The 27,292-nt window shown below is 29.5% G+C and overlaps 1 protein-coding gene across 1 annotated transcript; it reads right to left on the bottom strand.

Annotated features, from left to right (window-relative positions):
- Positions 1 to 1,936: 1,936 nt before the first annotated feature.
- On the bottom strand, positions 1,937 to 17,346 carry LOC136796942 (odorant receptor 49a-like). Its single transcript, XM_067052143.1, has 5 exons — positions 16,593 to 17,346; positions 12,267 to 12,363; positions 11,375 to 11,482; positions 8,235 to 8,390; positions 1,937 to 3,915 (listed from the first exon to the last, which is right to left on the bottom strand). The coding sequence occupies exons 1-5, from the start codon at positions 17,333 to 17,335 to the stop codon at positions 3,862 to 3,864; spliced, it is 1,158 nt and encodes a 385-aa protein (XP_066908244.1). The 5' UTR covers positions 17,336 to 17,346; the 3' UTR covers positions 1,937 to 3,861.
- Positions 17,347 to 27,292: the final 9,946 nt, after the last annotated feature.

Here is a 27,292-nt window from a genome sequence, read left to right as displayed (position 1 = left end):
ACTGTGAGCTGTTTAAAATGTTTGTTTCTGGCCAATTGGTCACTCGGGAATAGGGATAAGAACTTGTTTGGGACTGCTCTTGCCCTCTACAATAGCTTTGAATTCCCTTGTATTTTTTTATCATTTTTTTTCTCTTTAAATATCATAAAATCTAAATATTCTTACATTACTGCTATACAGATTTAATTTCATTTAGGAAAGACCCAAATTTGTTCCTGGATCACCATAACAACTGTCACAGGAGGACTGATAGGTCCCAGGGCTATCAACATAAACCAGAAAAAAAACAAAAAAGAAACAATATTGAGTGATTCAAAAGTTTGAAATTTTCATCTACATGTCCCGTGGTGTTCATGTTTCCTCTTTCCCTTTCCCATGACTAGATCTTAAAAATACTGATTTCTCTAAATAGCAGGATGGATTTGAATTTGTCAGCTGTGGGCAAAATCAATAACTAATAATTACCTGAACAAAATCAACTAAGTGTTGATCCTATCTTTATAAAAATACATAACAGTGTAACAAAGTAACCATAGTTCTTTGTATTACTCCACAGAAGAGTTTATTTCTAACCATACTACTGCAATTTTCAGTAAATATAAAAACATAACAAAAAACATAAGTAACATAACTGAAAAGAAAATAACATTATATAACTACCATCTAGGATAGTTGTATTATAGGGTTTGTTTGGGCTTAATTAAAGTTCATAACGTATATTTTAATGCATTTTTTCTCTTTTACTTAAAGATTCAGCATTCAACAAGTTTTGATTCCTGTCCAGTCCCAGTTTATTTTCCTATTCTTTACATAACTGAAATTGGAGAAAATTCTCTTTCTTTGCTTGCTGGTGATGAAATAAACCTCAGTAAACGGAGGGCAAACTTGATATCAGTTTTGTCATTTCTATAATTTGATATCTAATATTCAATATGAGATAATTTATAAATAATTTCTTTCTTGAAAAAGGTTTGTTGAAAGAGATTGCTTTTTAAAGAAAATTGAAAAATTAGTGGTAAAAAATTGGCATCACCTTTATCTCGAATACAGACTTCAGCCATTTCTTCTACCTATTCAGGATCTAAATTTATATCCATGTATTTTGGATATAATAAGTATACTATGAGAATACATGTAATAATTATAAGTATGTGAGCAGGAATTATAATGTTCACTAATCTCTTTTCTACATATTTAGCCTCATTTTAAAAAAAAATTAAAATGTGATTAAAAATCAGGATGTTGTTTAACACAAATAAAATATTACTCATGTTAGTAAAAGATATATTGACAAGTACAGTCACTGCATCTAGAAAATATTGCTTTAAACTAATTACTAAGACTTGTTTTCCTGGAGTTTCCTTACAACATTTTATCATCTGTTTTTATCTTCCATTTTTTACTATTTTTATGTTGTAAAATAATATTTTAGAAGTTAGGAGAGAGTGGTATACTGGATTCTAATAGTAGTTGTCTTCCTGTTTTCATTCTCCTCAATTCTACTACCTGAAATCATCTTAATAGCACTGACTCTTGACAGATCCCAAAGATATTTATTTATTTTCTTTATAGAATTTAATAAACTTAAAAAAAAAAGTCTTGTCCATGGTGAAAAAATTACAACAAAAAACTTTTAAATTGGAAGAAGATAGTTGACCGTATGAAGTAGATTGTAGGAAGATAGTCCAGGTGGGGGTCAATATAGGTATCGAAATAGTAAAAGAAAACTATTTATTGTTAACCAATGTTTCACCCCACTTTGCATGGCTTCGTCAGGGCTGTCAGATTGTAATACAACGAACAACTAATTGTCCTCAGATGTACATTGTGTTACAATCTTACAGCCTGACAAAGCTCAGCATAGTGAGGTGAAACATTAGTTAACAATAAATAGTTTTCTTTTACTATTTTGATACCTTTATTGACAGCCATTCAAACTATTTTCCTACAAAAAACTTTTAAGTTATAAAAAAAATAAGAAATGTATATTTCATGATATACTTAAATCAAGGAAAAAATAAACTAGTCCGGAGGGAAAATATCCTAATTCTAGCCCATACCATGCTGCTGCTAAACAGAAGTGGAGATAAGTAATTCCATTTTTCGAGTTCTTTCTTTTTTAGGTGTTGTCTTAACTTGCATAGTGGAACTGTATCTATATGCTTTCATGGATGAAGTTCATCAATTTCAGACAAATCTTGCTTATTTTCAATAGATTGTGTGAGATTTAACATATGTGAAGGTTAAAAAGGCAGAATGATGTGTTATTAATCTTTATTTTGAGAAACATATAAAAGAATTATTTAGAAACACTTAAAAGAATTATTGTAATGAATTTCTAAAGTCTTTGCGGAGAATCAATTGAATATTTTATAGTAGAGGTTTGATTAAAGGTAATTGTTAAGAATAATTGTTTATATTTCACTTTTTCTTTACTTTGGAATTTTGAAAAAGACTCACACTAATGTGTGCTAGTCAATAAATACAATTTTTATAGTTGATAAATTATTTAATAAAAACAGCCAATTTTAAAAGTTTAGGCGTTTGTGATTGTAATATTGGACTTAACTCAAAATGCTGAAATGGTTACATACATCACGATTGTACCATAATGACATAATGACCCTTAAAACCTCCTTATGGCTCTACAAAGCAACAGAAAAAAAAGTATTCAATTCAGCCATTTTTTCATGGAAAGTTAATATAAATATAAAAAATAATTTATATACGTTTTATGATTACTGCTTATTAATTGAAGAGTACACATTACAAACTGACAAATTTCCTTATAAATGTGGTTGAAAAGTTACTATTTCAAATATTTTCCCCTTTTTAAACCATTGCACACCCTTCGAAAAAACAGACATTTTCCATTACCTGCATTTGGACAGTGACAAATACAATTTGATCAAAAATACCATCCCACATTAAGAGTAATATAGGCTTTCTGAAAATATTTTTTTGATGAAACAAAAATTCTCAAAAGCAACTGAACTTCATGGACATACATTTTGTTACAAAAAATTTAGAGTTTCTTATAGGAAGATGGCCTGGGTTGTTTTCAAGAAAGGTATAAAAATATTTATTAGTAACCAATGTTTCATCCTAGTTTGCAGAGCTCCATCAGGAATCATGGTGGTTTCAAAATGAGAAACCCACACCACTTTCTAGAATCAATTATGTACTTCAACTACTGATCTTCCAATTTAGAATTTCTATTTCAGTTGTTCTCATCTGATTATATATTTTTCTAGTTTTTTATTATTTTTTTCTTTTACTTCCTTATTATTAATCTTTTTTTTTTTGGTTCTACTAAAGACTTAATAGAAAAACGATTTAAGGCTTATGAATTGGGTAAGAAGTGATATGAAATATAAATAATGAAACAATCATTGAATTGAATCATTGAAAATTCAGCAATAGTTGAAATTTTTTGTTTTTGTCTACACTGTAAATATATTATTAGATTAAGGATGGGATTTCTTTAGGTATTTGTGTCATTAAGTTTGTCTTCATCTTCTGTATTAAAATTACAAACTGCACTAAAATAAAACTGAATTATTTTACTACTAAATAAATAATTATTTTTAATTAACTATATTATGAACAAAATTATTTTATTTTGAGACAGCTAGGGTGGAAAAAAGATTACATAAAAAAATAGTTTGATAGTTTTAGCAATATTTAAACATCTGCTAAAATATGAAAAGTTCTCCAAGTATTCTCAGGAGTGTAAACATATTTTGTATTCATAATAATAAAAGTAAAAATCTTTTATTATCTATCATTCGAATTACTTTCATTAAAAAGTATTGTCAAACAATAAATAAATACATTTTGAATTGTTTCATTTTCCAATAATTACTCTTTCATAGTTGTCAGTAGCATGAGGCATGAGTAACTTGTGTTCAGCATCTAGAAAAGAAATAAAGAAAAATAAATTGGTCACAAAATATTTTATTTCTATTTTGAAGATGATGTGTAGTGATGGAGTAAAAATTGAATGAGTGGTAATTTTGTTTTACTATTTAAAGTTTGCCTACATTTCAACCTAGTAGATTTTTTCACATTTGAAGCAAGATTCCAGAATAATGAAGCAATGGAGGTTAAGGTCAAAGAATAATTATAGAGGAAATAAAAGAAGGGTGGGGAAATATGACTAAGTTATAGTTAAATACATAAATATAATACCATAAACACATAAATATTAAACAAAACTGAATATTGTTAAAACAATAAATAATATTACATATGATTTTGGTTAGAGGTAAGAAAAGGTGTGTTGGTTAAAACAAAATAGAATGAAAAAACCAGAAATGTAAATTGTAATTTGTTAATTTTTCATCTAACACCCAGTTTACTCCTCAGACGAATCCTCTTCACTTATTAATCAATTCTACTCAAGAATTAATAAATTTACACAAAGAAAAATATTTACATTTTTGAGGAAGAGTGTATTTTTCATATGAATAAAAATTTAACTTATTTTTTACTGGTAATATCCAGGAAGTTTTAAAGGAATAAACAAAATTTGAATAAAGAAAAACATCATACCAACTGTGAAAGATGGAAGTGAATTTGTAAATTATGTGATAAGTTAGGGAGGAAATTGAGAATTTAAAGATAAAGCCAAGTATAAATTTCAATCTCTGGTCATTTTAATAACCAATTTAAAAATAGCAAAGTCAAAAGTCAGAATTAGGAAATTACTAGATCTTGCAACAGAGCAATGACCTTAAGCATACAAACCACTCATTTTGTAAAAGAATGTTTTTTTTTATTATACTCCGACCCTTTATTAGAAATCTTATGATTTTTTTTTAGATTACAATTGGAAGAAATTCGTGACCACACTTCACTGAGGTACATATCCCACCTTTACTTAGAACATTGATCCATCTCAAAATTCTTCATTTCTAGAAAATTAAACTGACATTTCAGTTGAAGCATAAATATTAATAATTACTTAAAGTTAACATAGACTTAACTGATAACCCCAATGAAGTTCTGCCTTAACTCAAAAATTTAACTTTTGAGAAAATATATTTCAAATATTTTATTTTTATATTATAATTCACTTTTTCTGGACATCCATCAAACTAACAATAGTTTAATATCTATAAGATTCAACTATTCAGATTTCATAATTATGTATTCTTGATTAACATTTGTGTTTGTTTAAGTTCAATTATTATATAATAAATTTGAAAATGCATTTTTTCAGATATGTCAGTATTTCATTGAGAGATACATTCTTTTTAAAAAATATATATATTTAGTATTTGATATTAATTATTTTAGTAATTAGTGTTTCATATTAGTAAAAATATTAACATTTTTTTAATATGTAAAAAACGTCTAAACCGGAAAATTAAAGTTTTTTGAGTATACTTTTCTTGCAAATGGGTAAGATATAAGGTCATACTCTCATCACTGTAAGATTATATTTGTATTCATTAATAGTTGTACTATATTTTTATATTGATGGCTTACTTCACAGTGGTGTTAATTTCCACTTGCTTTTTGAAAAATACAAAGTTAAAATTTAGACCTTTGAGGAAAATTAATTGCTAAATTGTAATTTTCCTAAAAGAGAGAATCTTTAATTGTATTGTTTATAAAGTTAGTAGAAATGTACTTAGCACCACTGTAAAGTAGTAACAGATTGAGAACTTATTCCGCCCAGCCTAAATTAAAATCGATAGCACCAAGTACTTCCTAAAAGTTTAAAAAATTTAGCTTTGCTATCTATCATCGCAGCTTAGGTGTTGTGTTGCAGAATTTTGGAAATGTAACCACTGGAGCAGATTTTAAAAGTAATGTGTGGAAAATATTAGCTTTCTTTCGAAGAGTTGTTAAAAATGATTGTTTTGCTTCATATTGAAACTACAATGAAAAAAGGCAAGTTTAAGGTACAAGTTCCATCTAAAGTAAAAGTATCTAAGACTTTAGACGGAACTTTCGCCTAATCCTGATGAAGACCTGAAATTCAGGTCGAAACGTCGGCACAAATAAATAAGTTTTGTTTATTTATATTTCTTTGCTGACCATAACTCCTACCATCTTCTCCTCATGTAAAATTATTTTAATTAAGTTACTGATCTTTTCAGATTCTCTCATCCACTATTGAACTTATATTAAAACGGTTATGGTTAGAAATCGCTACATCTGTAAGATCTGCTTTTCTCTCTCTCTCTCTTTATAAGGAGGTATCAGGTCCGTTATGACGCAGTGTGGGCCGTAATAATAGATTTATTACATAATGATAGTAATAATTACTATTATAGTATTGTATAATTTTGATTCAAAAAGGTTCGGACTCTAGATAAATGAAAGGAAAATTAAGTATACAAGAGTAGGTGGAGATGACGAGCAGGAAGACTACATTAAATTAGGTGGGTAGAAAGTTTGAAAGAGTGCAACACTTCATTTATTTTGGTTCAGAGGTAAATTCATCAGAGATTTCGCATGATTTTGCTACTAGAAGCAGCAAATAGATGATTAAACTTTAAAAAAGTTAGCATGTTACCAATCAAATCATAATTCGCTAATACGCCCAGTCCTCACTTACGGTTTAACTTAGACGTTGACGCAAATAGGCAACTCATTTTTGAGCAAGAAATTATACGGAGAATCTTCGAATAAGATAATACCTGACAAAGAAGGAGGAAAATATGGAAATTCGTGACTTTTCAAGGACACGAATATTGGAAGGCTTGTCAAGATCGGAAGTCTGAGACGGGTAGGACTCGTCGCAAAAATGGACGCCAATGAAATCTAGGATAAAATAGCTAGGAAGGTCCTTCGTGGAACAAGAAGAGTTGGGAAGGACATTACACAACCTCAGAAAGCTTGGTAATGTCCGCACAGATGCGAGAACCTAACTAGATACAAATGATTGGATGGCTGTTGCACATGATATAGGAGAATGGCGGAAGCTGTCGGAGGAGATCTTGGTTCATTAATGGATCGTTGCGTCACATATGTGTGTATGTATGAATTATTTTACCATAAATATCTAATAGGGCCACTCGTAGCTCAGAGGTTAGATGCAAGTGTATCGTTCTGAGATCTGCAGGCGGCGCCGGTTCAAATCCGGCCTTAGGCGTTGACTTTTTTATTAAGTGGCGGTCCCACAAAATGAAAAACTTGACCCCCAACCATGGTCAGAATAGGTTGGTTCGTGGCTGCTCTGTAGATTGCCTTTAAAAAAATGTATATATCTAATATAAAAAGTCTGGGGTTAAAGCAGTGATTGATATTTATAAAGATTGGTTCTCGGATTTTATTGAGTAGACTGTATTTAATGGATTTACAAATAAATAAGGAATTGTTAAAGAGGGAGATAAGTCTCGATTCTTGAATGAGCTTATAAGCAATGGATGATTTGTAGTTAAGCCAAAGGGTTGTGCAATAGGGGTTAATTCTTAGTATATAATTTTGATTATTGGGTTACATAAAATAATGAAGATAATGTTGTTTACTTCGTGAGCTATTGAGGTTTTGATGGTGCATATTCTTGTTCTCTTCTCTCTTTCATTCTGCTTCTGTCCCTTTGCCTGAGTGGGGTGTAGATTATTCACTCATACTGAATAGTTGATCTCAGCCAGAAAATGATTTGGGTCTGATGGGGACTATTCACTCTTCTGTTGTAAAGGCCAACATGGCTACCAAAACTAACAATGCTAATATAGCTGCCATTAGATGTAGCACCTTGAGATCTTATTCAAAATGTTTGAGTGGGGTCTTCCTCAAGCAAAGGACCAATGTACAATTTATTCGTTTTGAGAAAAAACTGTTGAGTGCACATTGGCAGTTTATTATTTTATAGCAGATTTGATATTGGCCTCTTGAAAAAGTCTCCAACTTGAAATCTAGTAAGATTAGGACATCGGCCTTAACTTCATTTATTGCTCCCACATTTCCGGATTAAGAAATAGCATAAAGACAAAATTGGTATATTTGGACAATGGCCTTTTTTTTTTTAAACCATAAGTACAGAAATATGTAAAGCTTATGAATGAAGTAGTAGTATCATATTATCATATAAGATTGACGTTCAAAGTAGTAATCACCGTTGGGCTCACGAGCAAACTTTGAAAGGGTAAACCAAGACGTCGAAAGAAGAATTATCTTAGATAATATCTTGAAAATTTATAATTAAAATAAAAATTATAATTGTTACTTTCTATTCCTTGATAATCCTATGATTTTTTAAAAATAAAGATACTTACAAATTTAAACGATTCAAAATTTACTGGTAGCAATCCTTTGAAACTAATACATATCGGCTTTCTTGCCTGCAGTAAAATTAAATTGAAATTCTTTCTTGTTTTAGGTGTCATTTCGTCCCACGGCAAACCACAAAGACATTCAAATAATTTATCCCCCTGTAAAATATAAAATAATAATAATATTAAATGAGTTATAGTTATTGAAAATAACCTGAGATATGCATTTTATTGTGCGAACATTGATTCCAATTATCCAAGTAGTATTAGTATTTTGCATATTTAAATAATTTTTAAACATGTTTCTTCTATAATAATGGAAGAAAGTATTTTTTTTTTAATTACCAAAATAAATTCAGGACCGAATTGCGAGGGGTAATTCTGAAGCATTGATACTTTTTTACTTTGAAATACTGCTTAGTATCTGAAATATATACTAATGGGGGATATTACGATCGTGCGAAATATTTAATATAACGTAATATCTGAAAATGGTATATGTGTAAACAGCTTAGATCAAAAAAGGAAAGTAATACGAAACTGGTTTACATATTTAAGGCTAGTATATCCATGGGATGATATAGCAGATTTATCGATTAAATCGACAGAATTTTCGAATTTTCACTTAATCGATTTTCTCAGAAACCATTTTCCGTTGTTAACATTTTGATTAAACTCATTAAATCTATGTAAAACTAATTTCTCTTCAATATTAATGGGGTAGTATTCTCATTAAAATTCTTTAACAGGGGTTAAATGCCGAATTTTTAAAAAGTCTTTCCTTAAAGTACCTTTAATTAAAATAAATAAAATTTGTTTATTCGAAATAATTAACAACCATTATGCAAATTTTTAAATAAATATAAATTATTAAAGAATCTGATACTTGACTGAAGTAGAAAAGTGGAAAAATAGAGGCAGAATTTTAGACAGAAACTGGAAACTTGGTGACAACCAAGCTTGCTCGATCTCTCTTGATTGCAATCATCTGTCGTGTACAGATGATTGCAATCGATTTGTAATTTTTATTATTTTAAATTATTAAATGTTTATTATTTTTTACATTTTTGACTATAATTCTGTTTTATGTTTGATAAAAAAAAAAAGAAAAAAAGAAAAGTAATGTTCGGGCAATACTAGAAATTCTAAAATTAAAATAATGGAAAATATATACACATATATAAAGAATGATAAAAAATTAGGAAAACAAATGAAAATATGCAAGGGAAAAAGAACAATAAGCAATTAAAAAAATGTATAATGTTAGCATATAATTAAAAAAAAATCATAATGTGGTAACCATTTATATTATTTTATGCTGTGACTACTACTTATATTAATAGGTTTCACATCAAATTGTTCTGTGTCTGAGGCAACCCAACATTTTTAATAAAGATTATTCCTCTCTAGTTAAACTGTATTCTATATTGTTGATAGATATACGGTTGTAAAGAATACGAATTTTTAGAGACACAGAAAAATAAAAATTTTTTGCTTGAAATTTTCGTCTTATATGTAGGTGTGATAAGCGCACCGTATCAGATCTTTTAGTACAAGAGCCCAAGCGGAGAAAAAAGGCAGCTATCTCACCCCAATTTTTGATTACTTTAATGAAATCTATGTATAATTAATAGTCAAAATTAATGAGTCTGCCAAGTATAGGTAGGGGAAATAAAAAATGGCGGGTTTCAAAGCGATAAAAAAAAATTTTCATTCGGAGCTCTATATCTTAAAAAGTAGGAACAACACAAGAAAACCTAAGAGAATGTCATTTAAAGAAGAGTAAATTTGACAAAATATGAGCTCTAATAGAGTTATTTACGTTAAATTGTTTTCGAGGTATATCTTTTAAAAAACAACATTTCATAAAAATGTTGTATGGGACGTACTAAAAGATCAGTAGTTAGTGAATTTATTTTGAAAAATTTATATCTCAAAAACCATTTGACGTACAGATGTCTATTAGCACTCAAATTGAAGCTAGTTTAATGAGCTATAAAGTAGTTTATGGTGTTTATCTTCGTAGGAGTAATAGTTTACATGAAATTTGCTAAAATAAATTGATGTATAGTCATTTTATATTCATATCTGAATACTAAATATAAAACTACTACCCCTACGAAGATAAGTGTCATAAACTACTTTATAATAAGTTAAATTTCCTTTATTTTGAGTGTTGGCAGACACATGTGCGTCTTATGGGTCTAGAGATATATTTTCAAAAATCCAACATTTTATACGAACAACTAGAAATTAACATTTTGTGAGTTTATTTTGTCAAATATCATAAAACTACTACTCCTACAAAGATAAACATAATAAACTATTTTGTAGTAAATTTAACTAGCTTTAATTTGAGCGCTGGCAGACATCAGTATGTCCAATGGTTTCTGAAATAAAGTTTTTCATAAATCAAATTTATTGTCCGAACAACTATAAATCAATTTATTTTAGGAAATATCATGAAAACTATTATTCCTACGAAGGTAAAGGTCATAAACTTCTTTATAGTCCATTAAACTAGCTTTAATTTGAGTGCTAATAGACATTTGTACATCACATAGTTCCTGAGATATAGATTTCTCAAAAGAAAGTAACTAACTACTAATCTTTCAGTAGATTTTTAAGAAATTTTGCTTTTTAAAAAGCTATATCTCGAGAACTATTGGACGTAAATAGCTCTTGTAGGGCTGCTATTTTAGCAAATTTACTCTTCTTTAAATAATTTTCTCTTAGATTTTCTAGTGTGATTTTTTCTTAAGAAAAATCAATGTTTTTGTAAGGTTTTGAAACAGCCGCCATTTTTTAATCCCCCCACCTATACTTGGCAAACTCATCAATTTTGACTAGTAATTATACATAGTTTTTATTGAAGTAATCAAAAATTGGGGTGAGATAACTGCATTTTTTTCTTCCCGGCTCTTGTACTATTTTGTTATAGTATTAAGCAGTAAATATACACATTAATTATGTATTCAAAGAAATTAAGTCATTCTCGCAATCATAAAAATATTTTTAATTTTTTTTTTAGCCAATCGTACAACTAATCTCTCTTTCCTCATTCTTTGTCTTATGCTATATAATTTATTTATACTTTGAGTTGAATTTTATAAAATTTAACATAGGTTTGAAAAGAAATTTACCTGTAGTTGAAGCATCTCTCCGAAGAAACAAATGGAAAAGTTTAATAATGTCATTACAAACAAGCATGAGATATGCGCAATTAACAAAATAATGTTACCCTTGATTTCCTGAAAATAATAAATTTTTATTTATTTCACTTATATTTTATTAATTTAATATTTGTGCAAAATCAAATATATCACAATTTTAAATTATTGTACAATATTATAATTGTAAAATGAAATTATTATATGTAGAGTAGGACCCCCTTTATCCGGGCCAAAGATATGGTGTCAGGCAGTTGGCCATTCAAGGAGGGAGTCAGCGGTGATAATGTTGTAGCCACATTATTTATTAAACATTTTATCTGTTAACTGTCAAAAAATTAAATATAACTCCCGATCAAATTTATGATGCGGATAAATCGGGATTATTTTGGAAAATGCTTCCTTCAAAAACTTTAGTAGCTCAGTCCGAAAAATATGCTCATTGTCTGAAATTTATCAAAAAATGGCTTAATTATTAGATTGATAGCAGAATTAACTGCTAAGGAAAAGCAAACAAATCTCAATCGTTCAAAGAAACTAAAATAAGAAGTCTTCCTTGTAACTATTACAACCTATTATAATTTAATGTTTATAAAACGTTTATTTGTTCATAAAAGTGAGTTTCTGCTATTTTTTTTTTAAATTAAAGTTCTTATGTATCATATTAAGTAAATAAAATGTAGTAGTTCGATCAGCCGGAGTTTTCGATTATACGTGAACAATCATATCCATAATTACCCCAAGTAATAGAGGTTTTACTGGATAGTTAATGACTAAATTTATTAATAATTACATATATAAATTATTTTTGTAATTATAATTTAGTTTTCAATATTACATTCTGGATAAAATTAATTATACCAACCATGAGTGCGAAAACGAATGCAGTCAGTAACAGCCCGCCTGTGGCTATCTGGGCCCCTTCAGCTGGTCCAAGAACCACTTGTGCGTCCTCTACAATTCTGTAATTTTGCAAATATAAAATAATAAAAATTATTTTAAAAAAAATCAAGGACTTTGAAATTAATTAGTTATTACTAATTGCTAAAGCAAGAATGAAAGTAAATAATAAAAATTCATTTGTGTGTGAGAAGCCTAGGGGTAAGAGTGACAATTTTAGAAATAACAGGACCAAATTTATACTTTATAATTTTGTTAGTTCTGGAGCATGAATTTGGTCCATGGACTAGAGACTGAAGGAGATTGTCTGAGCTGTAGTTAAGATGAAAAAAAAAATTGTTTTCAGCAAAGTAATAATAAATAATTGATAACCATTAAATTTTGGCACCGTAGCTCAGGGAGTTAAGACGTAGGTCTTTGCATCTTTGGAACTGCAGCGGCGCCGGTTTGAATCCGGGGATCGACTTTTTTAATTTCTGTGGCGGTCCCACAAACTTAAAAAAAAACAAAAAAAACTCGCATACGGTCGACCATTTATATAAAATACTAATATGAAACAAAAGACATCTAATTCGCAAAATTGTCTTTTTTATCCTTATTTTCTAACCTACCAATTAGTTTCTTCTCAGTTCATTAAAACCAATAAAAATTTATTTTCATATAGAAGGATTGATTTTAGACAGAAGTATGAAGGGTCATGGCTCTATTTATATTTAATAGTCATTTAGAGGAAACTACAAAAATGAATAAAAAAAAAACTATAGAAAATAACCATAAAACAAAATATATGATAACCAATAGAAATTTCGGTGACATAGATATAGCAGAAAATACATTTCAACAGGTAGATAGGTTTAAGACTTTAGATTCGACGGTAACTAGAATAAACGGAATTGATGAAAGAAACGAAACGAAATTAAAGGCGGTGATTTCAAGTTTATTTAAATTTCGAAATTTCCTAGCTCACACCTTTCCAAAGGTCCCAAAACAGAAAAGTTAGAATTCACAAAACTATTATCCTTCCTACTGTTCTTTATGGATGCAAAATATCGCCTCTTCCACTATGAGAAAAACAGCGCCTTAAGGTTTTCGAAAATGAAGTATTTCGTAATATATTCGGACCGAAAAAGGATAAATTAACGGGAAAATTTAGAAGGCTACAAAACACTGAATTAAGGGAACTACACCCAGTAAATATAATTCAAGTTATAGCATTGCAGCGTGTAAGATGGGCGGTAAGCTTGTAGGGCTTAGTAGCGAGCGGATTCCTAAAATGTTAATAAACACTGAACTGACGGGTAAACGTCCGAGAAGTAGACCGAAACGTAGATGGGAAGATTGCATTAAGACTGATTTGGTAGATTTGGATGTCACTGGAGAGATGTAGATAGAGATTGTGGTATCGGCATTGAACCTTCATATTTTCTAAGTCTTTGTTATTATTATAGAAGGAAAATACCTTCTTTATTTGGTTTCATGTTGCGATACACAAACTCTTGAAAATAAAATTACAGAAATGGCTTATAAACACAATCTCATAAAACTTTTGGTTGGTTTTATTGCTAATGAGCGTTCAAATGTCTTTAAGATATTTGAGCTTCTTTTCGGAAATCATAAACATAAAAAATAAAGGAGATTGTTTGTTATGGTCCTAAACCTAACTATTACATGTGTTTTCCCGGCAGGAAGTTACAGGATTTTTGACAGTCTTGCTGCTTTCTTCATCTCACTATTCCGTTCACCCCATCCCCATTCCTGCGAGGTGGCAGGGCAGGAAGGTTCTCAAAAACCCATAAACATCACCCTACTTAACTCCTTTCTTCTCTTGCACTCCCTCCCCCTTCTCTATTATTTTTCGATTTCTAATTATTTTTATTATTTACTAATTATCTTTCGTCTTTAATTACTAATTGTTTTTAATTGTTCTTGTTTGCTCAAAAATTACGCGGAGGCCCCTCACCTCTAAATATTTTAGTAGAATTCTCACCGAATGGACACATCAAACCTCAGCTAAGTATCTCACTATATACCTTCAAGTACCAACAGTAGAAAAAGGTTGTATTTAATTTGATTTATGAAAAACATACGTAATGCAATTTACTAATTCATGTTTTATTTTATTTTTTAGTGGGATGGAAAAAATAAAATTTATCACAGGTTTTGATCGAAATGAAACACAGTTTAAAAAAAATGTGCGAAAAATTCATTTACATAGCTAAACTATATTTCGGCTGAAAGTAGAAGTTGTTTTGATCTTTTGCTACAAACATATATTTTTACTTTTGATAGGTATCCAATTTTATTGTCATCTATACTATCTTATGACCCAAAACTGGAGGATTTAAAAAAACAAAAGAAACTGTTACAGCGTACCTATTGTAAATTATTCGGTGATAATTTTTTCCCGTTTTATGTTTAACAGGAAGCGTACTTTATCCCGTGAGCGATTGAAAAATACAACTGAATGCTGTAATTTATTTAGTTTGATTACAATTACATTGAGAAAGATATGTAATTGGGCTGTACCACGGTTAAGTATTGCATAAAAAAAAATATAATAAAAATATCTAGTTTTAAGTTCGATGATATATAATTAATAAAATTGCAAGCAGATTTTATTAATTATATATCGCATGTTAAGAATCAAAAAATGAAAAAAAAAATCGAGTAAAGACAACCAAAGTGACTCCTTTTTACGTCTACAAAGGGAGAAAAATTATTTTAATGTCTTCCCTGCAAAGTGAAATATATAGCATGTGTCATAGAACAAAATTAATGTTCCAAAAATAAATTTAAAAAAATATTTTTGACCTGATCATAATGTTATATCAGTTATAATATTTCAGGGACAAATTTTCGTAAAATCCTCAGTGCTCCTTACTTTGTCACAAATAAAATCATACATAAAGACCCTTAATGTTCTATATGTAACCGATCTAGCTCGAACCTGATATCAATCTTTCCATTATAAGTTCCCTAACCATAAAAACCCTCTAGTTTCTAACCCTACTTCTTCTATTTCTGACAACCCTGCGAGGTGCCTGAAAAGAAGATGGCCTCGAGACCTACTAGTGTAGAAATATGGTTAGTGTTACCAATAGGTAGTTTCTTACATGCCTTATCTCTCTATTTTGATGTTACAACAAATTTACTTAACGTATTTTTATGTAAAAATAGTTGTAAATAGCAATAAATATTTTTTAAAAAAAAGGGACAAATTGAACCTATTCTACATATACATATATATTTGACATGTTAGAATAGTTAATTGGATATTTAAAAAAAAAATTAAATCTCTACCACTAGAACCCATGAGGGGCTAGAGATGTAGTACTTTGTAATCTACTAATTTTTTTTTATTAATGTGGTTTAGACATTATTTCCGCATTGTTAATAAGCTGATTTAAGCTGGAAACGTCCAGTGTAATAAAGAATTAAATAAGTATAAAGAGTTTTATTTGTCCTTGAAAAAGTATAAAATTAACGCTTTATGTCCGTTTTGGTCGAAAATCTAGTAATTTCTGGTTAACGGGCTAAATTTTAAAAGAAAAAAAAGAAGTATGAATTACAACTGAAATTTTAATTTGATTTATTTTATAGTTGTGTACTGTTTTGAAAACTAATTTTTTTCGTATCTTGGATTTCTTACTTCTGGCATTTTAATTTTAATTACTCTGTATCGCTTCAACCTATGAGTGGTCAGGGGTGCAGTAATTTGTAAGGAAGTTACTTGGCCAAGGGTTGTGCAAGGTGGATCTTTGAAACTCGACCGTCAGATTTTTATTCAATCAACGGTACCCACTCCATGAAGCTAGGTGGACCCTGGAGAGCTCCCGAACCCATAGGGTTGATTCATGGCTACAGTAATAAACAGAAAATAATTAACTGCCTCAGCCGGATTCGAATCCAGGTCCTTGGAGTTAGTAGTAGTGTTTTACCACTGAGCTACCCACTTTATGTATCACTATGAATATCAAATGATCCTTATTTATACATATACGCATTTACATGTTCTGTAAAAAGGCGAATTCAGTTAATTGAATATTTTGGAATTTTTACTGGTGTGTTCCATTAACAAGGTTTTCCATTTACAAGGCGAACAAATTAATATCAACATATTAGTTAATTTAGCTGGCGGAACAATCATATATACTAGCTTCTCAAATATATGAAAATATTACAGGATCTCTTCTCAAAAATAATTTAAAAACCATGGCAAGTACAAAATCTCTTGGTTAAATGTCACAGAATACTTACGATATAAGTTATTTAGTTGATATTGTTTTAATACCTTAATATTTCATTATGATTTGCGATTATTTTCTTTAAAAAAGTTTTGTCATTCAGTAACTTCTTTTTTCTTCCGTCTTCAAGGGTTTTACGAAGTATTTGGATCTCAATACAGCAATAACTACAAACTATCGGGTGAAATGTTATGTTACCAACTCCGTAAAAGATCGTAGTCGTCGTCCAGAACAGGCTGACGAAAAAGATGCCGTAATACTTGAAGTCTCGGCTCTCACTCTGTATTTCCTTAAGAGGATATGGGAAGCTGAACATGTTCTCGCCACCGGCGTTAAAAATAAGCCGAAATAAATCGTTGAGGAGCGGAGGCAAATAGTAAACAACGATGAATAAGAAAGCGGCAATGAGGTTGAACCTTATTATGATCCAAACAAATTTTGAGTTTTTGTGGAACATGTCCCATTGCCACTGTTCCGTCCGTTTCCCGTACAATAATTTCAATCTCTCAATGACATTGTTAGCTTTCTTATTGTACAGCATGTAAGTGATCAACTGCGGGATTCCGTAGAACCCCCAGGAGACCAAGAAATAAGATCCGCTGAGGGCGTTTTTCATACCGATCCTGTAAGCAATGACGTTCGCGAAGATAAAGAATGTAACATAATACAGAAACCTCAACGTTTGTAAGAATATGACGTATTTTTCGTTAAAATGGAACCAGAACCCGGAGATTTTCTGTAAACGGAGGACGTCCGCTAGGTCTTTGTCACCGCTAAATCTCGGAAACATGGTGACTAGGCTCGCACGATTGTCACCAGCAGGAACCGAGCCCGCTTTATAAGAGATATTTTTAAGTGGTTAATTAACTGTAATTATGGATTCGATTTTGTTTCTGATTCTCATGACATTAATTTGAGAGAGCAATTACGAAATCGCTGTAAACTTTCAGGAAAGATTGGATCTATATTTAATGAAATCCTTGAAAAGTTACAGATTAATTCGTTAAATCGATTTCAGTTCGCGGGGCTTTGAAGGATTTCTAATATTTAAAGTTCTTTAGGTCATCTTCTTTCTTTAATATTAATTATAGCGGCACGACAGAGCTCTTATGTCAATCAAGTAATAAATAATTTTCGCGTTGTTGGGCATGATGTTGATTATATTGGTTTCTCAGGGTTACCGAGCTTTCCACTCACACTATTAAGAATGTGAGTGAGTCTAGATACATAAAAACACACACATCGTTCCGTCTTATTAAGTGCTTCTAATGCTTCTACAACTAATATAACCAAGGAATTTAATACTACCCATCAGCCTAGCAAATCATAAACAATATCAAATAACTTTTTAAATGCTTTATTTCATGAACATTTATGCAACGGATTGTAAACAATTAGAATAAACCTTTGTACATTTATTATTAAGGTTAATGATAGAGTCTAAAAATATGCAATACAATCTACACAATATTGGTATTTTATAGATTAATATCGTTACTCAATGTAATAAAATAACAAACAACGTTGCTTCTGTGATATTTTTTTCATTTTTAAACCTAATCTTTGAAATTCAGCATGATTATAATGAAAAATCCTGTATCAATCTCACTTACGCTTCCATACTTACGGCTTTACCACTCAAAATGGCCCTAAATAAAAACGTTTAGTTTCTTCTTTTCCCGACGATTATTTGTGTACTAAGTGGAAGAAGATGCATTTCCTTCACAGAAGTACCAAGGTAGACTATGATTTGACCCAACTACAAATTTACATTTTTTCAACAATAATTCTTTATTAATCAAGTAATAAAAAAATACTTCCCGCAAAAAAAAAAATAAATAAAATAATGTTTGTAAAAGGAAATATTAAGCACAATTCTTAGGGCATCCTTGGTTTTTTTTCTAAGAAATACAAAGCTTATACTCAAAATGAAAACTAAGTTCGAATTAAATAAAAAAAATCAACACATATACACCTACATTTCTTAGTAATTTTCTCTAAGTAAATTTCTTACTGAAAATTTTGATTTTTAACATCTATTAGACAGGGAAACATTTATTTTGTAAAAACTGAGAAATTGTAAAATTTAGAATTTTATTAAATTCTTATTTTTATGTGAAGTAGATGTATCAGCTTTTAATAGAATGAATTATTTTATATATTAGATTAAAGCATGTACCACTACGTTTATTTATTATTTTTTTCCCTCTCATTGCTATGAAAGAAAATTACAATATAATCACTTAAACGAAATGAATTATCAAATATTAATAAATAGGAAAATATAAAGTATAAATATAAGATATAATTCATGGTAATTAAAAATTATTAATTATAACTAATAATTAGCATTTTTAACTATTTAAGACATTATGCTTAAATCGCTTACATCGCCACATATGCTTAAATTGTGGCACATCTAAATAATTATTGTTTTTTGAATTTTTTGCTTAACGTGTTTTAAAGGTAGTAAAGTTTCGCCATAGAGAGTGTCACATATTCGTTTTTTATAATTTTCTACTGAAGAATAGACGTGCTGGTATTACACTGTACTCAATGTTTCGTACGACGGCATAAGTTTAGTTGTTTCATTGTTTTCTAGAGGTTTTTTCAGATCGTTTTCTTGAATAGTATTGAATAGTACAATACAAGTTGAAAGAAGTTTTTTCTTAAATCGTGATTTATTAGGACCTAAACCTGACCTAGGAATTCAACCTGAGTTGAAATCAGCAAACGTATCTTGTTATGTATGGCAGGGAGTTAATTAATTGCTAGGTCTGTGCTCAGATTCATCGAAACCAAATAACGAAATTTATTCATTTTTTTATATTTATCATTGTGCTAGCCAATAAAGAAATCAATATGAGATAAACTTCGTACTTAAAGTGCAAGATTTTGATTTAATAAATAACAGTCTTACCCCAAAATTATACTATTCATTCTCTAATAAGCCTACAATTTTAATTTTTTTTTATTCTAATTATTTAATTTTTTTTTCACTCATGTCTCTTCTTCTTTATTTTATTTAAAATCATATCAGCCTGTTGGGCCTTACATACTTAATATATTTATAAAAAAAATTTTCGTTTAACAATTAATTATGGGAGGTTAGAGGGGAATAGTCTCGTACAAAAGACATCCCTAACTATTTACAACGCTATAAATATTGAGTAATTGTGAATAATAAAATTGAATTATAAATAAATATTAATAGATAGTATAAAAAATAATAATTCTTAAGAACAGAGAGAAAAAAAATTAATAACAAAAACAATGACATTTAGAGATTTAATAAAATAAATAATTGACTTCTAATGTGGAAAAAAAATTAATTTTAAAAAAAGATGAAGAGAGAAAATAAATCAAATAGTAGTAAAGCCAAAAAGAGAATAGATAAATATAGAGTTTATAACAGGTTGTCCTGTACCAGCTTGGGTTGCAGTCTTGGGGTTGAGATTGGGTATCCCAAGTTGTAAGTTATTACTCCTTTAACTGTCGGTAACTGGGAGTGGAATTTTATGAACCGTTTTTTAGTTGAAGTCTTCTATTGATTCCAATTGTAGTTCCCGATGCAATAGACTATCACTTATGTCATTGCATATTTTCATTTTTTCAATGTAGTTTCTGTGTTATTTTTCGATTATTTTTTAAATGTTATAATAAATAATTTACAATTCAAATTATAATTTGGATAGTTCGAAAATATTTTTTCTTGAAAATCTGCACATCTAGAAAATGGACCGGAAAAATGGATAAAGTATTGATACAGTACGTTTATTTAGTAAATTTAGTTAGAATGGACACCCTTGTCTAAAATAAAAAAAAAAGAATTAAAGTTTGACTTCAAAATTTGAAAAATGTATATTTAAAATGTTTATATGTTTTATCCAATAAAATTAGCATTATGTGAGATGTGCCACTATTCAAGAAATGCAGCGATATACTTTGGAGTTGCAATTTTATTTATTTTCGCCAATTTTATTAGTTTGTGAATTACATCTAGAATCATTCTCGTATTTACTTTATATACTTTTGATCAATGCATATCCCAAGTCGAGCCAAATTATTATAATTTTAGTGGTGACTATTCAAGTAGTTGGTATTCATTTAACTTTTTAAAACATGATATTGAGCGAGGTCCACACCTGTGTAAAATTGTGCGATACACTAATTTTAATTAAAATTTTGTGTGTGCTTTTTTTTTTTTTTTTTTTTTGTGCGAAATTTTTTTAAATGTAAAATCGTTAACGTACCAAATAATATTAAATTTACGGTGAAAATATTTGAGACGAACTCCTTGAAAAATTGTATATATGTGAAGTACGCCTTCAACTGATGGCCAGGCGCACATTCACTTTTGGTTGGTTGGTTGGATTTTAGTGGATATATAATTGATGGTGATGTTGAAATGAAACATGATTAACTGAAATTAAAATTCTATTGTCTAAGTTACAGATAGTGTAGGGGGTGGCCGAAATAAAACATCTATTGTTAGATACTGTTAATTAATTTAGAATAACTATGGAAAACTGTAGATGTTGATGATGATGATGGATGTTAACTATATTGAATTAGGTGAACTTACTTCATTCTGCGGTTACTCCCTCTTCATTTCTTGACCTCCCCCTCCTCCCCCCCTGCTGCTGGGAGTCCCTCCATAATGTTTCTACTCACTCATAGTAGATTTCTACTAATAAGTGAAGAAAACAATGATTGCAAAAGGCAAAAGCATGCTCAAGTTGCTTCTTTTCCCCTCAGAGAGCGCTGGAGGAGGTCCTTTTGTTTTGGCCACGTGGGGCGCTGATAGTACCCACATTATGAGAGCCCCCAATCCATTTCAGACTCTCGGGTCCCTTAGGGTACACGAAACAGTATTGGTGTGTAGTAGGTTTTTATATTTAAGCGTTATCACTTAAGGTGATCACACGTCTGCGGGATAATTGATCTTGAGAATGAAAGTGGCATAAGTCTCTTTAATTAATTACAAGAAATTGAATGTTATGGAATTTATATAAATGATATATGTATAACATACATACATACATTACTTAAGTACATATTATATAATTAGATAATGTATTTATAAATTAAAATATGACTGATACGAATTAAACACGGCCAATATTAAGGCGCATGTGGTAAGCAATACCTGCACGACGTTCTCGTCTTGCTGGATTATCGTAAGAAAATAAATCAGGTACGTTGGCTAACAAAATGCCATTTTAGCAATTAATTGTGTCTCATTTGTAATGATTTATTTTAATAATGAGATTAAAGTTTTTTTTATTAAAAATTTATTAGATACAAAATCGTAAAAGATTGTTATCGAACTGGTTATTATTATTAATAATTATTTTTATAAAATATTAAATTAGATTATAATGATTTTTCATTAAAAAAATAATTCCTATTTTTCCTTTTGCGTTCACCTTCATATTTATCACATTGGCTTTTCGCTAACCATCCTATAGGAAACGAATATAAGGTTTAATTGTTTATGACAAACACAATAATTTCAAGTTATTGTATACATATTTTTTTTTAAATTAAATTAAGTTAGATATTGAATATTAATTTGCAGGATCCGATTCTGTAGGATAACATTCTTACCTTCAGGCAAATATGAAGCCATTATATAAAAAATAATTAATAGTTCTTAAATCATATATTATAATTCGTATATGAACCAGTGAAATTCACGGAACAGAATGTGAGCTGAGTCTATTATTTGATGCAGTGAATTTTCTCTTAGTGGACTCTTCTCTATTAAGAACAATATTAATAAAGTTCTGGCTTGCACGGTTTATGCATATGTTTGTACATTACTATAAACTAACGATTTAGGAATTACATTTTCTAGTAATTTCTATTGAGAAATATTATAATACCGGTTTTTCCAAATATATTCGGATGTTAGAGAAAATTAATATAAGATAAAATTTAATAATTATTTATTGTATGTCCATAAGTGGTTATGTATTTACAAATAATGCTTATATCAAACTCCTGAAGAAATATAGATTATTTAGAAACTAAAAAAAAAAAAGTTAAAAAGAAACCGAGACTTCTTTTTTTTGTTCTTTCTTCATATAATTAGATCAATTATAATTATAGATATAATTATTTAGGAATTCTTAGAACTGGAATCGACAGATAAACTTTTTTTTTTATGCTCCCTTCCTAGGGAGGTTATCTGCAGGGTACCATCCAATTCTAACAACATGGTGTGGGGGGAATAAAGTTTTCATTTTGAGGGACCGCCACAATAATAAAAAAGTCGACCCTTGGCTGGAATCGAACCGGCGCCGGGATTGCAGTTCCGAGGATACAAAGACCTACGTCTCAACTCCCTCAGCTACAGACTGGCCCTACGACAGTTTAAATTTAATTACATTCCTGTATTAAGTTGGCCGTGAGGCCTTCTTGTTTCCCCACTGCTTGGAAGTTTATCCTGGAATCGATTAGTATGTAATGTCATATAAAACAAAAACGTATATATTTCAGTTCAAGGATAAGTCAGGTTACATGATTGCTCAAAGGAGGTTTCTGTTTTCAAAAGCGTGGAAATGACAGCAGAAGTCAAAAACCTTTTCCGACTTTCCATGAGTTCACCGATATATCGATGGCTTAATTCACAGTAGTGCTTAGCTCATGTAAATTAACATTACGAAAAATGCCACAAATACTTCCTACATTTTTTGATTATTTAATTTTTCAAATAATTAAAATGTAATAATAATATTAGCTATTTAATTGTGGAAGTAGTGGGAAAAGATGAAAAAATTATATGAGTCACTTTTACATCCTTTCAAGAATAAAACTTACTCAATGTTCACAGAATTAACAGTCTTACAGATACATGATTGCTCAAGGGAGGTTTCTGTTTTCAAAAGCGTGGAAATGGCAGCAGAAGTCAAAAACCTTTTCCGACTTTCCATGAGTTCACCGATATATCGATGGCTTAATTCACAGTAGTGCTTAGTTCATGTAAATTAACATTACGAAAAATGCCATTAAATTTTTTCTGTTATTGGAAAATTACATGTTTTTAATTAATTTTCCTAAAAGAGAGAACCTTTAATTGTATTTTTCGTAAAGTTAGTATGTATTTCGCACTACTTTGTAGCAAGCCATCCATATGGCGTAATCCAATATGTTCTGCTGCTAACTATATGGAGGTGTTCGTCGGACCGAAAAATAGAATCTATCTTCACAAAAAGATATTCAATGGATGTCTTGGAGTTGCACATCAAATTACCTAAAGGTCAGACTGATAGTCTCCTTAACTTTTTCAGCTGGTGATGAGTACTGCTTCGGTTTGATGATTAGCCAACTGAAGGCCTACCGCTGAAAGCCACACAAGAAAATTAACAAAGGCCTCGTAGCATAATTTTGTATGAAAATAATTTACATAATAATAAGTCCAGGAAGCCAATGCATTAGTTTATTCTAGCATAGGGAGCCTGAGGACTGTGTCATACATCACATTTCATAACAAGAGCCCTAAAACGGAACCATGAGGAACACCATCTGTAATTTTGTATGCTTTCAAACCAGCATTAGTATCATACTATCAATCATCTTCATGAGGTATTTGAGACCCCTTGCTTCGTAATTATACAGGATGTCTGATTATACATGTTCACTTTCCTCCTCCCTTCTAAGCTGTGGATATGGAGATGAACAAACATAATGGGACGCACTGGGAGTGTGTGAAGGGTAAATTTCATGAAAATGGTGACTCTAAACAAAAGCAATGGGTTTTTTTTTTAGAAAAAAAATTCTTGACGTCCTATCCCTTCCCTATTATTAAGCTCATATTTTAAATCCCTTCATAAACAAATGTTCAATGTTTATTTTTTATGTCAAAGATAAATAATTCCGAGAGGTTTGTTTTTAGTATTCAATCTTCCAATCTTGACCAAAAAAGTTGTAAGACGAAAAATCTCTTCATTTTCTAAACAGCTATATCCATCGTTTTATTAATGGATCGTAAATTTTTATAAGTGATTAGGTTTCTTTATTGAACTTGTCTGTAACTTGGTTGTGTGAAAAAAATTCCCTTTCATGGTTTTGAAGATTAATTGAGGACATTTTCAGAGAGGCATTTCCTAGTTACAAGTGAGAAACAGCTTGGTTTTGAAATGATTTTTACCTTAAGCGCACACGATCTCCTAACCAACGACGATGAATGTGGTGGATTTTTTTTTTGTTGTAATATTTGGAGTTGAAATTTCTACTTATACAGTTAGGGTAGAAATTTCTTCCCTTTAACGTGAAAAATTACATGGTTTAATTTATTTAGTTTGCACTAGTGGTTAATTGTTGGTAGAGTTATATTTCATAAGTCATGAACATAAGATGATCCCCAGAACGAAGAAATACAATTGACGTTTTACAAGTTAATTTCTTTTAAAATAAGAATGGGTGACTAATTACTGTGTTTGATTTTTGAAAATATCAAGATCCAATGGCAGAGGAAAAATCTGGATTGATTTGTTTTGTTTTTTTAAAATTTGGATCTAGATCTCTTTTGACAAAGAAAAATTAGTTTACGCAATTAGGCAATTTAATGAAGATTAAAATTTTTATTACAGTTTCAAGGGGAAGTAGTTCAAAGTAAAGTTTGTTTTTTCTTATTTTATTGTAAAACAAAAAATTATAAACCAAAATGTAAAATATTATATTCATTTTGTTTCAAATTTCTATTAAAACTGAAGTCGATTGGTTATTATTAAGTAAGTTAAAATTTTTTTTAAGAGCTAGTAATTTTATAAATTGAATCTAACATTAACAAATTTATACAAAAATGATCTGAGATACCATTAATATTTACAGATAACAAAGCAATCGATGAATGTCTGTTATCATATTAGAGATATATTCTATATCATATTTTATATCATATCTTTTGTTATATTTTATATCATATCTTATGTCATATTTTATATCATATGAGAGATTTATTAACTAGTTTGCAACAGTTAGTCCTCAATAAAAAAATCGAGTTAAAAATAAAAACATTTTTTAGAGGAAATTAATAGCTGCTGTGCATAGTGAAACTCAATCAAATTGTTTATTGTTGAAAAAAGAAAAAGAAAACCTAATTAAATAAAATAAAAAGTGTAACCATTGTATTTTTAATTTAATGTAAATAAAGTTTATGGGTGGAAATAATACACCTATGCAATTTTTGATAATTTTATAAAGTTTTTCTTTAAATGGCTATAAAATATTTATTTTAGTAACTGTAGTTTTCTCACTTTTCTAAAAATGTTGCAGAAAAGTTTCAATTATTACACTGAGGCCCACATTTCAATCATGTCCATTTTTATGAGATTGGAAATTTAATTAATTAGTACCAAGTATGCACTTATCCCTTCATTAACAGTACAGGAGTATATCCATATGAGATATCTGAAAGATTCATTCCTCAAGTAGTAGCAATTTGTCTTGTGTAAAATAGTTTATTTTCAGAGGATTATATCTCTGGCATAATCTTTGCAAAAAGTAAAAACTAGTCTGATATAACTTTCTCTGACAATCATGAAGGTGGGATGTTATATATTTGTGATACATCAGTGTTTAAAATCCATACACCCAAACGGACAGTTTGGATTTGATAGTTCAGAGTTTAAATTAGACAACACAGTTGCGGCAGTTAGTTCATATTATCTTATTTATCATACCTATTGTTTCCAAATTATTAAACAAAAAAGTTAACAGTTTGTTTGTGGTTCCTTTAAATCATAAATTTAATCCAAAGGAAAAAAAAAATTGAAGATTGTTTGAAATTCTGTTTTAAAAGTTAATTGAAGTTTCTTTTAGAACACTAAACAATATATCATACACAATGTAAATATTAAACAACAATAATAATAATTATAAACGAGTTTATTATTGTTGTTTCTTTTTTTAGTGGGATTCATTTTTTTTTTATTATTTATTTATTGATATTTACAACTGTATAAAAAAAATACAAAAAGTGAATTTGATCATAATGACATAATATATATATTAATTTATTTCAATATTTTGGTAATGCTTCGACCTTTTTACTTTTGACTATTTTTAAACCTTTTATTCTAAATTTATACCCCAGTCACTTTATTAAAATCATTTTGTTTCTCATACACAATTCCATGAAAGTATTAGTTTAATACTAAATAGGTTAATTTTTCTTGGGGCTTATCACAATTTAACATTCTCAAAAAAAGTTCATTAAGTAGTAAATTTTACATTCGTATAATTTTATTTTTGTACAAAGTAGGCTTGATGTGGTCTTAAGTCCTTTTTTTTATATTAGTCTGATCGATAGTTTATATAATAATAATAATAATATTAAGAGATCATGGTTGGCTGTGGTCATTAAGTACAAGTGTACAGCGAATTGAATAGTTATGAGGCATACCAACATTCCTACTCACTTCAGGATAGAATTATAGAGTGTGATAAGGGAAGACTAGATTGTGACACAGCCTTCACCATGACCTCTCCTTACACTATTCCTTTACCCTAATCAAGGGTTACTAACTGCGCCTAAATACAGGTATACGTTAGTACAGTTTTCAGTTTACTATGTGTAACAAATATTCATTTCTTGACTATGAACCCATCTATTATCCATAATTACTCTTTACATGATTGTAAAGTAATTTCATTCTAAAGGAGATGGTCAGGGCTGGAGCCAAGAAGAACAATTAAGAAATAGTTTCAACTATTTATCAATTGTTTTTCTTAACTGCAA

This window comes from Halyomorpha halys, unplaced genomic scaffold (assembly GCF_000696795.3).
Source record: "Halyomorpha halys isolate HHAL.00 unplaced genomic scaffold, Hhal_1.1 Scaffold26.1, whole genome shotgun sequence".
NCBI lineage: Eukaryota > Metazoa > Arthropoda > Insecta > Hemiptera > Pentatomidae > Halyomorpha > Halyomorpha halys.
Note: the sequence above shows the minus strand (reverse complement) of the source record. Positions and strands in the feature narration are given on the sequence as shown.

What these genes read in the sequence shown, in the direction of transcription:
- LOC136796942 (XM_067052143.1), bottom strand. Translation starts at nt 17,335, where the DNA reads ATGTTTCCGAGATTTAGCGGTGACAAAGACCTAGCGGACGTCCTCCGT. An exon ending in AATCATAATGAAATATTAAG is followed by an intron (nt 12,364 to 16,592) that starts GTATTAAAACAA and finishes GCAAAATTACAG; the next exon opens with AATTGTAGAGGACGCACAAG. An exon ending in CATTCGTTTTCGCACTCATG is followed by an intron (nt 11,483 to 12,266) that starts GTTGGTATAATT and finishes TATTATTTTCAG; the next exon opens with GAAATCAAGGGTAACATTAT.